Source organism: Aedes albopictus, chromosome 2 (genome assembly GCF_035046485.1).
Source record: "Aedes albopictus strain Foshan chromosome 2, AalbF5, whole genome shotgun sequence".
Classification (NCBI taxonomy): domain Eukaryota; kingdom Metazoa; phylum Arthropoda; class Insecta; order Diptera; family Culicidae; genus Aedes; species Aedes albopictus.
The window spans coordinates 251,794,088-251,808,433 of record NC_085137.1 but is presented as its reverse complement, the minus strand read 5'-3'; the positions used below and the strand labels follow the sequence as shown (position 1 = coordinate 251,808,433).

The 14,346-nt window shown below is 42.2% G+C and overlaps 1 protein-coding gene across 6 annotated transcripts in view; it reads left to right on the top strand.

Annotated features, from left to right (window-relative positions):
* LOC115258949 (semaphorin-1A) overlaps positions 1-14,018 on the top strand; it is a 629,606-nt gene extending 615,588 nt beyond the window's left edge. For 4 of the 6 annotated variants that reach the window (XM_062851525.1, XM_062851522.1, XM_062851523.1 and 1 more), the window contains 3 exons: positions 375-437; positions 11,225-11,294; positions 11,353-14,018. In XM_062851525.1, coding sequence (XP_062707509.1) covers positions 375-386 — 12 coding nt within the window. In that variant the 3' untranslated portion in view covers positions 387-437; positions 11,225-11,294; positions 11,353-14,018. Of the gene's footprint in view, positions 1-374; positions 438-11,211; positions 11,295-11,352 lie in introns of all 6 variants that reach the window. The other 2 variants (XM_062851524.1, XM_062851521.1) reach the window with 1 other exon arrangement.
* The last annotated feature ends 328 nt before the right edge of the window (positions 14,019-14,346 follow it).

Below are 14,346 nucleotides of genomic sequence, written 5' to 3'. Positions count from 1 at the left end.
GTTTCGCAGCAGTCAGTGCTGTGTCGATCATTGAATGGCCAACCACCAAATTTGCACCAACCCTCTTGTCCCGTTGCATCCTTGTTTTGCTGCTAAACTTATCCTTCCTGAATCCATCGAGCTGTTCTTGGGGATGGCTATGGATGGTGGTATGGCCGTGAACTAATTTCGATGTAAACCGACGATCTCTATAGCCATCCCCTTGCCCGACATTCCCTTTTCGTTGCATTGATTGGTGGCATTGTCAGTGTACATATATGGTAAAGAACAGTTAACCTCCTGTTGATCCCGTATCATGCGACTAACAAATTGTGGCAAACAAAGACCGAACCTTTGATATAACTGCTGAGTTTTACTTCTTTTCTACTTCACAGGTGTATCTCTGAGACGGGAACGGGGCGGCTGAGACCAGCCAGGGACTGATCAATCAAAATATGGTAAATATTTTTTATGTTGAATATTTATGGGCATCCAGGTAAATCGGAATGTTTTCTTAATAATTTGGGAATAGGGAATATGGAATTCAGTATCTCAGCTTTGCGTGGGGTTCGCATATGAAAACTTACCATTTAAATTGCAGCCGTGAAAAATCGCTTCGGAAATGATAAATTCTCCTAGAGACAGCGAATATCTCAGGTGTATTCCAAGATAGCACGTATTCGTAAAAAAAGAAACAGTCCAAGCAAAAGCTAAATGCACAGGGCTGAAAGCGACTAGGGCAATGCGGGGCAAAAGTTCGCCGTGGGTCTTTCTCTGCGCGCGAGTTAGGATCCCAAGCAAACATGTATGGGCTCGACCCATTATCTGGTCATAGTTACTCGTCAATAAAAACTGGAACGAATTTGTTATGTTGTTATGCGAAAAAAATGTGTTTCTAGCTATTTTGATGTAATTTTGGTACCTTTTGGAATGAGAATTATTAGTGGCAGAAAAAAGAAGAATCTCATAACCTCTTGATGTCGGAGAATCGTTAATCCATATTAGTTCAAGAGCTGCACACGAATGAACATAAAATTAATTGCGCTTCTTGAAGAAAGGAACATTGCTATAGTTCTGAATCAAAACTTCTGATTGTGGGGCAAAAATTCGCACTAAATTTCAGAATCTAGAACCTATGAAGCAATGATGATTTTGCATAAAAACTACTATATTTGTATAATATTTGTAGTATGCACCCTCAAATCGTTCCGATCCCAATCCCTCCGACTGCACCCTCCACGGCTCCATTTCGGCTCCGCTGTATTAGAGAGTCGTACTATGATTTCATGCAGTGGATATAACCACTATCCATCCCCGACCAACGACACATGAAGTCGAGGTCCCCAACGTAACGCTCACTTCGGCCGCTCTATTAATAAATACCGTAATCCGGGGTCAAATTGATCACTTTAAAACAACTTTTGCGGATAACATCAGTGCCAATTCAAATATTGCCAGAAGAATTTCTGTAAAACCAGTACCCTGTGGATCTTCATGGAACCATGTGACGGAATTTTGTTCAACAAATTTTAACTTTAAGTTAAATAACTCCAGATATCAAAAAAATGGAAATGCCACTTTGGGGCGAAATTGATCAGTATACAATTTAGCGTCGGTTGGGAAGGAAAATTTCCTTCTCCGCTTAATTTTGCTCTTCTAAAACCGAATAACGCATTTAAATTCTTACAACTAGTGAATTTAATACTTTAAATGCAAAATTAAATTATTAAATATATTAAATTAAACGCCTAAAGGTAGGCAATTTAATTTAAAATAATTGATTTCTATCACAATAAATGACTATCTCATCATAAAATGAACTTTTTTATAACTATTCCATGTTCTGATTAGCTACATAGCTTCCTCATCAAGGTTCCACAAAAATGTTAAAACAGATAATTTACGGGAAGTCCTAGTAGCAATCGATTGTTTAGTAGCAATGATTTCAGCTAAATGAGAAATACATTGCAAATAAGGCAAAACTATTTTTTTTCTAAAAAAATGAAGGTCTACACTCATCTCTAGACAGCTACGGACCAGAAGACGTAAAAAGTATAAGATCATTACGACGCTCAAGAGTTCCTAGTATGGAATTACAATGTAGTACCCGAATGATCAATTTCACCCCGCTGATCAATTTGACCCCGGTTTACGGTACAATTGGCTCCCATCCTTTATTTGCGGAATTGGAATATCCGTTTGTCGTCCCTTTGTATCGTCCGTTAATTTCGGCACGAGGCCAACCCTAAGGCTTGACAATAATTGCCTGAGCTAGTCGATTGTCACAACTTTCTTTGGTACTAGTTCTACCTTACAATGCGAACTAACATCAAATTAGTTGGCAATTTGGGCGATAAAGACGCTATCCAGAAGTAGTTGCTACAAATAATAAACATTCGCCGAAAGATGCAGTCAAAAGAAAGACTATCAAAAGGCATCACTCAGTAAAAGTCACTCACACCTTCCTTTGAACTGATTCTACAGCTGTCGTTGCGTGGATACCGATACACGACGCCATCGGCAGTTTGTAGCATTCAGAGTCAACGAGTTTATCCTCGGTGTCAGAATGGAGATAGATCAGAACAAGACAAACCGTAGCAGATGAAGCAACAAGATGGGGAAAAGGGCCTTCAACGTACCCCGAGAGCCGCTAGTATCGAGGAACTGCATTCCTATACGAACGAGATGGTGACTGGAAGGAGGAACAAGTGGAAACAACTAACGAAGAGATGCGATCTGCCTTTGTCTGTCCACATTTCAATCTACGTAATGCAACTCATGACATACATACATACATTTATTTGTTCAACATCACATTTAAGACAAGACATAATCAATAATAGTACGCCACAATACTCGGTTTGTAGCTGCTGCTCTCCATCCTCGGTCGCGCCCAATGCTCGCCAGGTCACGCTCCACCTGGTCCGCCCATCGTGCGCTCTGCGCTCCACGCCTTCTTGTGCCAACCGTCTTTGCAGGGTTGTTGTTCGGCATTCTTGCAACATGCCCTGCCCACCGTATTCTTCTGGCTTTGGTCACCTTCTGGATGCTGGGTTCGCCGTAAAGTGCAGCGAGCTCGTGGCTCATCCTTCTCCGCCACACACCGTTCTCCTGCACACCACCGAAGAGCGTCCTTAGCACGCGTCGCTCGAAAATTCCGAGTGCTTGCAGGTCCTCCTCGAGTATGGTCTATGTCTCGTGCCCGTGGACCACCGGTCTTATTAGCGTTTTGTACATGGTGCATTTGGTGCGTGGGTGAATCTTTTTCGACCGCAGTTTCTTCTGGAGCCCGTAGTAGGCCCGACTTCCGCTGATGATGCGCCTCCGAATTTCACGGCTCACGTTGTTGTCAGCCGTCAGTAAGGATCCGAGGTAGGCAAATTCCTCCACCACCTTGAAAGTATCCCCGTCTGTCGTAACATTGCTACCCAGACAGATCCGGTCGTGTTCGGTTCCGCCTACCAGCATGTACTTTGTTTTTGAGGCATTCACCACCAGTCCGACCTTTGCTGCTTCGCGTTTCAGGCGAGTGTACAGCTCTGCCACCGTTCCAAATGTTCTGGCAATAATGTCCATGTCATCCGCAAAGCACACAAATTGTCCGGATTTTGTGAAAATCGTTCCCCGGCTGTTGTGCCCGGCTCGTCGCATCACACCTTCCAGAGCAATGTTGAAGAGTAGGCATGAGAGTTCATCACCTTGTCGCAGTCCCCGGCGAGATTCGAATGAACTGGATAGTTCACCCGGAACCCTTACGCAGTTTTGCACACCGTCCAACGTTGCTTTAATCAGTCTAGTCAGCTTTCCAGGAAAGCCGTTTTCGTCCATGATTCTCCATAGCACTGCGCGGTTGATACTGTCGTATGCCGCTTTGAAGTCCATAAACAGGTGATGCGTTGGGACCTGGTATTCACGGCATTTCTGGAAGATTTGCCGTACGGTAAAGATCTGGTCCGTTGTCGACCGGCCGTCGATAAAGCCGGCTTGATAACTTCCCGCGAACTCATTCGTTTTAGGTGACAGACGACGGAAGATGATCTGGGATAGAACTTTTACCCCTTCCTTCCACTCCTCCGGTAGCTGCGGTTTCCCAGATCCTGCCTATCAGCCGATGCAGACATGTGGCCAACTTGTCTGGGCCCATCTTGATGAGTTCAGCTGCGATACCATCCTTACCAGCTGCTATGTTGGTTTTGAGCTGGTGAATGGCATCCCTAACTTCCCTCAGCGTGGGAGTTGGTTCATTTCCGTCCTCCGCTGCACTGGCATCATCGTTTCCTCCGTTACCGTGAGCTCCCGTGCCTACGTTCTCCACGCCGTTCAGGTGCTGATCGAAGTGCTGCTTCCACCTTTCGATCACCTCACGTCCGTCCGTCAAGAGGCCTCCGTCTTTATCCCTGCATATTTCGGCTCGTGGCACGAAGCCGCTGCGGGATGCGTTGAGCTTCTGATAGGACCTCCGTCCCAAGCAACACACATATTATATATTAGTTACGACAGCGCAAGTTTTGGTTGTATAGAAGTTTATTTGACGTTATTCCAACACAATGAATTACGAAAAATAAACTTCTATACAACCAAAACTTGCGCTGTCTTAACTAATATATAACATGTGTGTTGCTTGGGGTGTTTCTTGGGAACCGCACAGCAGTACCATTTCTTCACACTCCGCTTCTTCCAGGCGGCGCTATTTCTCCCGAAAGAGGCGGATTTGCTGTTTCCGCTTCTGTTTATAACGTTCCACGTTTTGTCAAGTCTCTTGCTGCAGCATTACCGCCCTCGCTGCGTTCTTCTCCTCCAAAACCGTTCTGCGCTCTGGTTCGTTTCGTCGATTCCGTTCCACGTACCCGATGGTGCTCTCGGCTGCGTCGTTGATGGCTGCTTTCACTATACTCCAGCAGTCCTCTAGAGGGGCCTCATCGAGTTTGCTCTCGTCTGGCAACGCGGCCTCGAGATTCTGCGCGTATGCTGAGGCGACATCCGGTTGTTTCAGTCGCTCTAGGTTGTACCGTGGCGGTCGCCGGTACCGTACATTGTTGAAGACGGAGAGTTTTGGGCGGAGTCGATGTTAACGCCACGATAGGTCCTGACGTCGATAATGTTTGAGGAGTGCCGTCCGTCAGTCAGAACGTGGTCGATTTGAGATTCCGTCTGCTGTGGTGATCTCCAGGTGTAACGATAAAGGAGGCTATGTTGGAAAAAGGTGCTACGTATGGCCATATTTTTGGAGGCGGCGAAATCAATGAGTCGTAGGCCGTTTTCGTTCGTTTGCTGATGGACGCTGAGAGATCGGCAGTTCCACGTACCGAGTTTTCAATCGCAAGTCCTTTTTGTTCGCTGAAGTCGTTGCCGTTGGTCTCGGTTCGTAGTATTCAGTTGCTGATTTTCCGTTACAATGGTTTTTTTACGGCTGGCTCGTAGGGCCTGACACCAACTCCCTACTTTCCGGAGGACCATAGTGCACAGTAGAGCAGTAGAGTCCTTCCCTGGCACCCGGACGTAGATCAGCCGCCCCTAACATGGGGATCAGACGCTGTTGTGAGCCGCTCCTCCTGAAGAACAGACGCTGTTTGCTTGCCGAAGCAAACCCCTCTTCCCTGTCAGCCTACGACCAAAGTTCCCACCGGGGTTTACCCGATCTTCCCTAAGGTTGTTCATAGTTTTCGGCCGGTACCGCGAGGAGGTAGGGATAGGAGTTGCTGGGCAGAGGCTAGTGGATCACAATGGGATCTGAATTGCGCAGCATACCCAGCCTATACCGTGCCAACTAGTGGCACTCCTCGCAAAATTGGAACGGAATTGAGTGATGAAACACAACAAACAACTGGAAACAAAGAAGAAAATATTGGAGAATTCCAGCAAGATAGCAACACTACCACCGATGATGGACGAACAAGGAGTACTACGTGTCGGTGGACGGATGGACGCTGCAGAATATTTACCCTTTGATGCAAGAAATCCAATAATACTTCCTCGAGAACACCATGTTAAGGCGCTTTTACTGGACTGGTATTATCGAAGGTATCGACACGCTAAAGACGAAACTGTGTTGAATAAATTAGGGGAACAAAGCCCAAAATGCCAAGATGGGGTAAAATGGCCCAACTCATAAAATCATTCCTGAATGGGACTTGATCATTGCTATAGGTGAATGGTGTCAAGATATGTTTGCATCAAACATTCTTCTAGAAGCTAGGCCACCAAACCCACGAAATATCCTTTGATTTCCCAATAAAAATTGGCAACTTCCGGTTTTCCGTGCTTTCAATTAAGGTTTTCTGATGAGTTTATTACCAGCCAAGTGTTTCCAACGAGATTAAGGCACACATGGAGACGCATGGTTGTTGAAGTCTAAGCTTTCCATGTTAGGGGTCATTCAAATATTACGATCATCGTTTTGCGGGGAGGGAGGTAACACTCCATTTATTGAGTATACGAAAAAAGCGGGACAGAGGGGGGAAAAGGAGTCGGAAATGTCCGAAAACTGATGGACGTAATTTTTGAATGTTTTCATGAAGTGGCATCTTACCCCATGGCAGTTGGTCGTTTTGCACCACTTCCGTTTTACGAATCAGTTTTTAAAATCGCTGAAAATTGATGAAAATGCAATAGTTTTGTGAATATTTTTGCTGAAGTATCGAGCAAATATTGTCTAGTTGCTGTTACCACTTTGGAAGCCTAACAAATGAGGCTAATTATCATTGAAAACGATGAAAGTTTGAAAAATGGCATTTTACCCCACTTGACCCTACGTCAAAAATTCTACGTGAGTTACGAATACGCCTGCGTAAGACAAAAAAAATGTGTATGTGGTGCAATATTTACAAATCCTCATTGTTGCCGTCAAAATTTGCCCCTTTACCACGAGTAAGGTTGACACCACATGTCCGTGCGTTTACCTTCATTGGTTTCGATTACTTTGGGCGCTTATGTAGGGCGAAGCGCGGTTAAGCTGTGGGGAGTTTACCTGCTTGACGACAAGAGCCGTGCACATAGAAGATTCTATCTGCTGATCCCTGTAAAAGGCAATCCGATGCGATGGTTAATTGCCAGACGCGGAGCGCCACAAGAGTTTTATTTCGATAATGAAACGAATTTTGTGTGGATTAGCCGAGAGCTCCCAAGCAGCACCTGCAACATCATACAGATTGTGGCTTTCTATGTTTTGGTCTAAATGAGTTGCACTAGAAGCACACGAAACTTCCATCTTGTCAATTGAGTTGCATTTAAACTCCGAAATTCGTAAAGTTGTGGCTTTGTTTCATAGAAATCACAAATTACCACGTGTTTGACATCGATTCGTGGAGGCGGAGCTTACATATTGTTCGCAAGTGCTAATATAGTCAGCTTACATTAAATGTGTTATGTAACGTGCATGAAACATCTAACTCTGGTTTGTTTGTTCAGATTAGGTTCCAAATGAGTGACAGAAAACTTGAGCGTCTTTTCATTTTGACAGTTCTCTAACTTGTGACAAAAAAGGTGCAATAAAGTAACAAGTAACTTCAGTAGCTTTTATAGTGTGTTGAGCATCGATTCTCTCACAGAGCTTTTGGTGTAGTATGTAAGGTGAGTAGATAATACTCCTGGTGTCCATGGTTCGAGTCTGGACAAATTTGTTTCCCATCTTTTTTATCATTCCTCCTCGTTTATGTTGCATAAGAATTCAGAATCTGCGCTTTTTGGGTTTCAAAGAAGAAACAATTGTGTTCTGTCGTCCGCAATACGGACAGTGAATAAATTGCACTAAGGTTGCTGTTACCGGATTAGCAACAAGTCGTGTTGCTTGGGTTGCACAATGAGATCCGCAACATCAGTGAGGAGCTGGGCAGTACGTTCACAGACTACAACACACATGGGAGAGTCAACCCTCCCTCGGACCCACATATGAGAGGCTGTTGAGAACGAATGGTGATGTCCATCAAATCAGCTTTAATTACCTTTACCAGCCGATAGCAACCTCGACGATGAATCACTGGAAACATACTTCGCTGAGGCCGAAACGATGATCAACTCGGCCACTCACATTGGTCTCCCTTCTATCGTCACACGAAGAGCCCATTAGTCCAAATCAGTTCTTGTAACTTAGCTCTATCGGTGTGCAACAACCGGTAAAAGAACCTGTGAGTTGGTAAGTTTCTTTGAGATAGCTGGACCTGTAGGCAGAAAACATCGGACAAGTTTTGGCAGCGGTGGATCACCGAGTATCATGCCCAATGATTACAAGGAAGAACCAAATGGTTTCAAAGTGTTCGTCCGATCACAGTGAGGGTGAGTTGGTAGTCATAGCAGATGAGAAGATAAGCAATTCATGGATGAGAGGTCGTGTAATATGCACATATGCTGGCAAATATGGGGTAGTGCGTCAAGCCGATGTTTTTACATCCGGGGGTGTCTTGAGGAGACCTGTTGCCAAATAAGCATTATTACCAGAGGATGATGGCTCCATAGTGGATGAGGTGTTCGCGAAATCAAGCGCCACAGAGAATGGTGGCTCCAGAGAGGATGACGTACTTGCAAAGCCAAGCGTGACATAGGGTGGTGGCTCCAAAAGGATGCTTGCGAAACCAAGCGCGACATGTGGAGGAGGTTGTAACGTGCAAGCCCCTTGTCTAAAGAGCCAAACTGATGGCTCAATGTGAACTGTCCATGCAAATGTCTAAACACTAAATGTGTTTTTTTCTTCAATCCAAATAGGCTCTAATATATTTTGTTATCAGAAAAGTGTCAATCCATGATAACTTTTTTCAACATTCAAAAAGTACATATGTTTTAAAGACTATTCAAGCATTAATATATCGTTGATAAACGTTCAAAATTTCATTCAATTCGGTTCACTGGTTTCCGATATATGACAGTTCAAAAATTAGTTGCCTAAAAATAGTGTTTTACGAGAACGGTTCTAGCTTCGCGAAAGATTATTCAATCGAGCTCAAATTTGTGCCAATGATACACATATAGGTGCACATAGGTTGACAAACAGTCAAAATTTGAGAATTTTCAATGCACTCTATGAAAAGTTACAGCATGTTGAACTTTTTGTGAGAGAAAAAAAAGTTGCCTATCCCAAACATTTGGGTCACCCCCTGTAGATGGATTGGATTTCAATATTGATGACTTCAGCAAAGTTGTTCAGAAGGTGGTTGTCAAGTGGTCAAGTAAAATTATGAACTGTTCTATCTCACAAACCAAAGCAATCAGAAAAGTTTCGTCTTCGTCAAAGTTCTTCAGGAAATCAAGAACAATCTAGTGATTCAGCAACTAGTTAAACAATTTATCACTAGGTGGCACTTCTCTATCTTGGAACCCAAATCAAATAGAAAAGTGTCGTCTTTGGTAAAGTTCTTCAGGAAGCCGTAAGCCATCTGGCAATGCATTACTTAGTGAGCAATTTCTCCGTCCGGAGGCGCTAGTCCTCGCTTGGAATTGCTCCATCTGGTGATTCAAAGCAGACAGTGAAGTGTCGTCTTTGACGAAGTTCGTAAGGGAATTGAGAGCTGCAGCCTGAGATTGAGCATTTTCAAAACTTTACTTGACAATGAGTAGTTTGTTTACTTTACTTCAACATCTTGCGGCGAAATCATCAAATAAAAGCTGAATTACCAGATTGTTCTTACTATCCAAAATATTTTTGCAGAGGACGACACTTTTCTATCTGCTTTGAGTCCCAAGATAGAGAAGTTTAGTACTTAGCTTCCCACGAACTCATTCATTTTAGGTGATAGACGTAGGAAGATGATCTCTGATGGCACTTTGTAGGCGACATTTATAGTGGTGTCCAGACTATAGTTCTCACAATCCAGTTGATCGCCTTTCTTGTAAATAGGACAGATTATCCCTTCCTGTCACTCCTCCGATAGCTATTCTGACTCCTAGTTCTGGACTATCAATCAATGCAGTCAGGTGGTCAACTTTTCTAGACCCATCTTTATGAGTTCAGCTGTGATACCAGCCTTACTAAATACTTTGTTGGTTTTAAGCTCCTCAGTGCCTGCATTCTCTGCAGCATTCGCTAGCTGCTTCCCTAGCACTCAGACGTCGGCCTTTTTCGTCATCATTGGTATCGGTTCGTATTCTTCTCTTGTTATCTTTTCGCTGCTTGTAGTTTTACAGCTGACTCGCATGGACTGACACCAATCCACTAACCCAGGGAACTATGGTCTTATGTTCTCGGAAGCTTCATTGGTCGTGATTGATGTTTTTACCTGAGCGTCCACTTTCGACGCCATTCTTGACTTTTAAAATGTTGAACTCTCGAATTGTGCACATTAACCCTCTAATACCCAATCCCGCCTTTAGACGGGGTATAGTTTGAGCATTTTTGTAATTTTTGTTTCCTAGTAAATCATTTTTTTAATATTTTTGGCTGATATTTAGGACTGTTGTGTATATCTCAAAATAATTTTTGGTGTATTTTAAAGCGTATTTACATTTTTTAAAAATCATTGAAAAATTGATGTTTTAGTCATCTTTTAGATGTCATTGTTTATTTTGTACTGAATCGCTACAATTAACATATTTTAAATTTTTCCCAAATCATTCTATCCTTGTTTAAAAGCTTAAGGAAATCGAATACACTCTAAAATTATTTTCCTTAAAATTACACGGAAAATAAAATTTTCTGTGAAAAAAATTTAAAATAATAATATTTCAACAATTATCATAAAATCTCAAAATGTTTTCATCTCAAAAAATCCGTTCCCCAAATTGGCTTCCAGGAAAAATATAAAAGTGTGGGGATGTTCAAAAATAAAAATTAGAAAAATCAAAAACTGAAATTAACGAAATCGAGAATTAAAAAGAATCATCTTCCAAAACATGTTTAAATCGATTTTAGATGACGAAAAATGATATTTAGATCAAAATCAAAAATTTGGGTATTAGAGGGTTAAAAGAGGATAACCTTTTTTGAAGACTTCACTTATCTATTGGATTTAGCACAAACATTTTCGTTTATGCATACGGATGGGACCCGTCGTGCATTGCAAGCTGAGATAATGAATTCCATAGTGTCTCTTCTCAGACTGAAAGACTAATTCTTAAAAATCAAGTAATAAAGATTACAAAGGGTTCTAATTTTGTACTTGTCAAACTAACAATTGGTTCAAGAAAGGCAGACCAAAATTACTGTTGACTTTTCGAGTACACTCAGCCCGCATATCCATTTATTGTCTCTTGTATTGATTTATAGCTGCAATCAACTTGTTATTATGGAGAATAATTAAAAAATAGCATTTTTATATAGGTCCTTAATACCAACACTCGTAACAGAAGTCTCGGCCGAATGAAAAGGCAGCCGCCCCGGCATGGCATAGGTGAGATACTCAGATTTCACACATTGGAATCGATAAACAATCCATTTCTCTTCCACAGTAACACAACATCGTTCCGATAGTCCACAGAATTCCAGTTCCGGATCTTCCCCAGTCATGTCCAACAGTAGTTCTAGTCCGGCGCCTCCCTCGAGCAGTCCTAGTCCACAAGAGAGCCCAAAAAACTGTAGTTATATTTATAGAGATTGATTATTAAATAAACCCCCGCCACCACTGCGACCCCCGCATCCATACAGCAGAAGCAGCAACGATAGACCCGGTGTCCCATTCCAGCACGATGATGGCAGCGAAAAGGCAACAACAGCATCAGCGGCAGAAGCAGCAATGGCAAAGGTCATCCTACGCAACAGAAACAGCCAAAGCAGTGACACCAACAACCGAAAACTGAATCGTCTTTCGACTTCGTCCTCACTCTCGATCATCACCCCGCCCACAACTCCGAAGCGGCCGGTCGGAGGCCGTCTCAAGATGGCGCTGAGTCTCTCGTTGGCGCACAACTTCAACCAAAAGCTGGCCAACCTCAACGACAAATGGAACGACTTCAGCTTCATGCTGAAGAGCAACGCGGTTAAGAGCAGCACACGGAACGACTCGTACCACTCGATCGAATCGGCCGTGACCTGTACGGCTGCCGATCTGGAGGCAGGAAATTTGAGTGGAGGAGGTAAGTTCGGCGATGCAGAAGAGCAGGATCGAAGAAGACGACGTCACAGAAGAGGAGATGGCGGAGGCAATTGTAGTGGGTTATGGAACAGCGGCGGCAGTGGCAGTAGGCCAAGCTCGTCTCATCATCAGCAGAAGCCGTACGAGCGACACAGGACGAGTAGGCTTTCGCCACGCCGTAACAGTGCCAGCGGGGACCCCAAGGAGTTCGATATGTTAGTACTGAAAACTACGGAGAATTTAGAGGATAATGAAAGTTTTTAAATACATTGGCTTCCATTGCGATTGAGTTGATTATTGGCTTTTGCTGAAGCTTTTGCTGCGCATTTCGTTGTGTCATCATTGCAGCATTATATCCGACGATCGTTGGTGGTCGGAACACTGGCACAAACGACACGACCTCAAGCGATGAGAAACAAAAGACACAACAACAACGGGAATGCTTATCAAATACTAGGAGAGATAATTTAATCGCTTTCATTCACTAACTAATCAACCATAAAAGCAACAATTAGGGTATATGCATCCGCCTAAGTTTAGAGCATTTAAAAAGGAAGAAGCTAAACAAAAAGACACGCATCCATTTCAAACTGATATTAAGTCGGACAGATCTAGTAAGGAGTAACGCAGAATACTCGAGTGTAAATACGATTATACAGTGCATATATATTATAACCTTTCAAAACTATTAGGGATTTTTGCATCAGAAATAGGTCTTGCAGTGTGTTACGAGTTACACTGCGTGTTGTAATTGCTGAGTAAGCTGAAGAAACACTATATAGGAACACATTTTGCTGCAGTATTAAAGGAGAACAAAATCTTATACAAATAGGGAAAAAACCAAAACAAGGGTCGATGGAATGCCGCGCCGTAATCGAGGAACAATTCTCGAACGCCGATTAGATATTCTTCATCACACAGTAAGTACATTTTACATGATCATCTCACATACTACTAGTTTTACGTTTGATTTCGTCCAGTATCGTTTCCCTCCGTTAATGCCAAACCATGTAGAAATGAGGACTGATTTCATTGGAAAAGGGTACCTAATTGGAAAAACATGTCTGCTTTTAGAATCATAGAACAATATTTTTTTTCTAAATGGTTTACTGCCGTATTCACATTACTTTGTCATGTGTAACGATTGCGTATCTGCACTCAGAATGGTGGCTTCAATTTTTTCGTCGTCTATCGAAAATCTAAATCCTACCTTACGTGGCTTTACTTCAGAGCCGAGCCCGTGACCAGACCTTTTAGTCGCTTCTTTGCTTCTGCAATGTTCAACAGTAAGTTTGAAAGTGCATTACTCTTACATACCTTGTCTGGGATTCAAACACTTTGATACATTAAAGATTGCGCGTGTAAGCCTGATTAGTTTCGCCGGAAAACTATATATGTGCTGATGTTATCTGCAAAGGTCCACTTTGCGAACGGAAGATCCACTAAGCACTATCCCCGAAAAAGAAGTCACCAATAATCATTCCATATAAAAGTAACTTTGTGTATTGTTCTATGATTTAAAAGTCACTCATGACGCAGAAAAACGAATTTAAAACTGATTAGTGCATTTTTAGGCAACAGTATGGTGCCGGACACTCCTCTGTATTTAAAAGTCGATATTAGGCGCGGGGGCTAGGACACTCTACAATCCGAACCAACACACGCCATGAACAAGTAAAAAATCTGATCTGAACGCTAGTTTAATTTTTCGGATGTTATGTTTTGGTTGTTGAATTAGGTATTTTTACAATTATTTGAAACAAAAAAAAATATACTGGGAAATTTGTGTTTTATTATGATTTAAGTGATCATTTAGTCTAATATATGATTTCAAATTGTGCACCAGGTCACCAAGTCTGTAAAATATGTATTAAAGAATGATCAAAAACTGGCAACGTGCAAGAGTGAAGGTAGTTTATCGAAATTTTTAGGCACTTTTAGTTTTTTAATAGTTATTATTTTCACTTTGTTTGGTTATTCAAGGTCAAATCATAAGGCTAAGCATAATTTTCGATTCAATATATTTATTTTTATAAATTTAAACTATTATTTTTTTCTTAATATCACATTTCCTGTGTTCTTTAATTTAGTTCACATCTTTCATTCGAAAACGCGGAACTAATGAAAACGGTATACAAAAAGTCAATTCAGCATCACCATTCAGAAGAGAAAAGGATCATCATAACCGAGATACACACTAGTCTCACATTCCTAATAAGAAACATATTCACGCGAGAGCAAAACACAACATAAGTCACATCTGTAAGTACACTGTATCTACACACATATATAGTTCAGAGCTGACATTTTTTTCTACTTAGCCAAGCTTATTAAAGGGTTGGGAAGACGTTAAAAGTTGCATGCTAAGAGA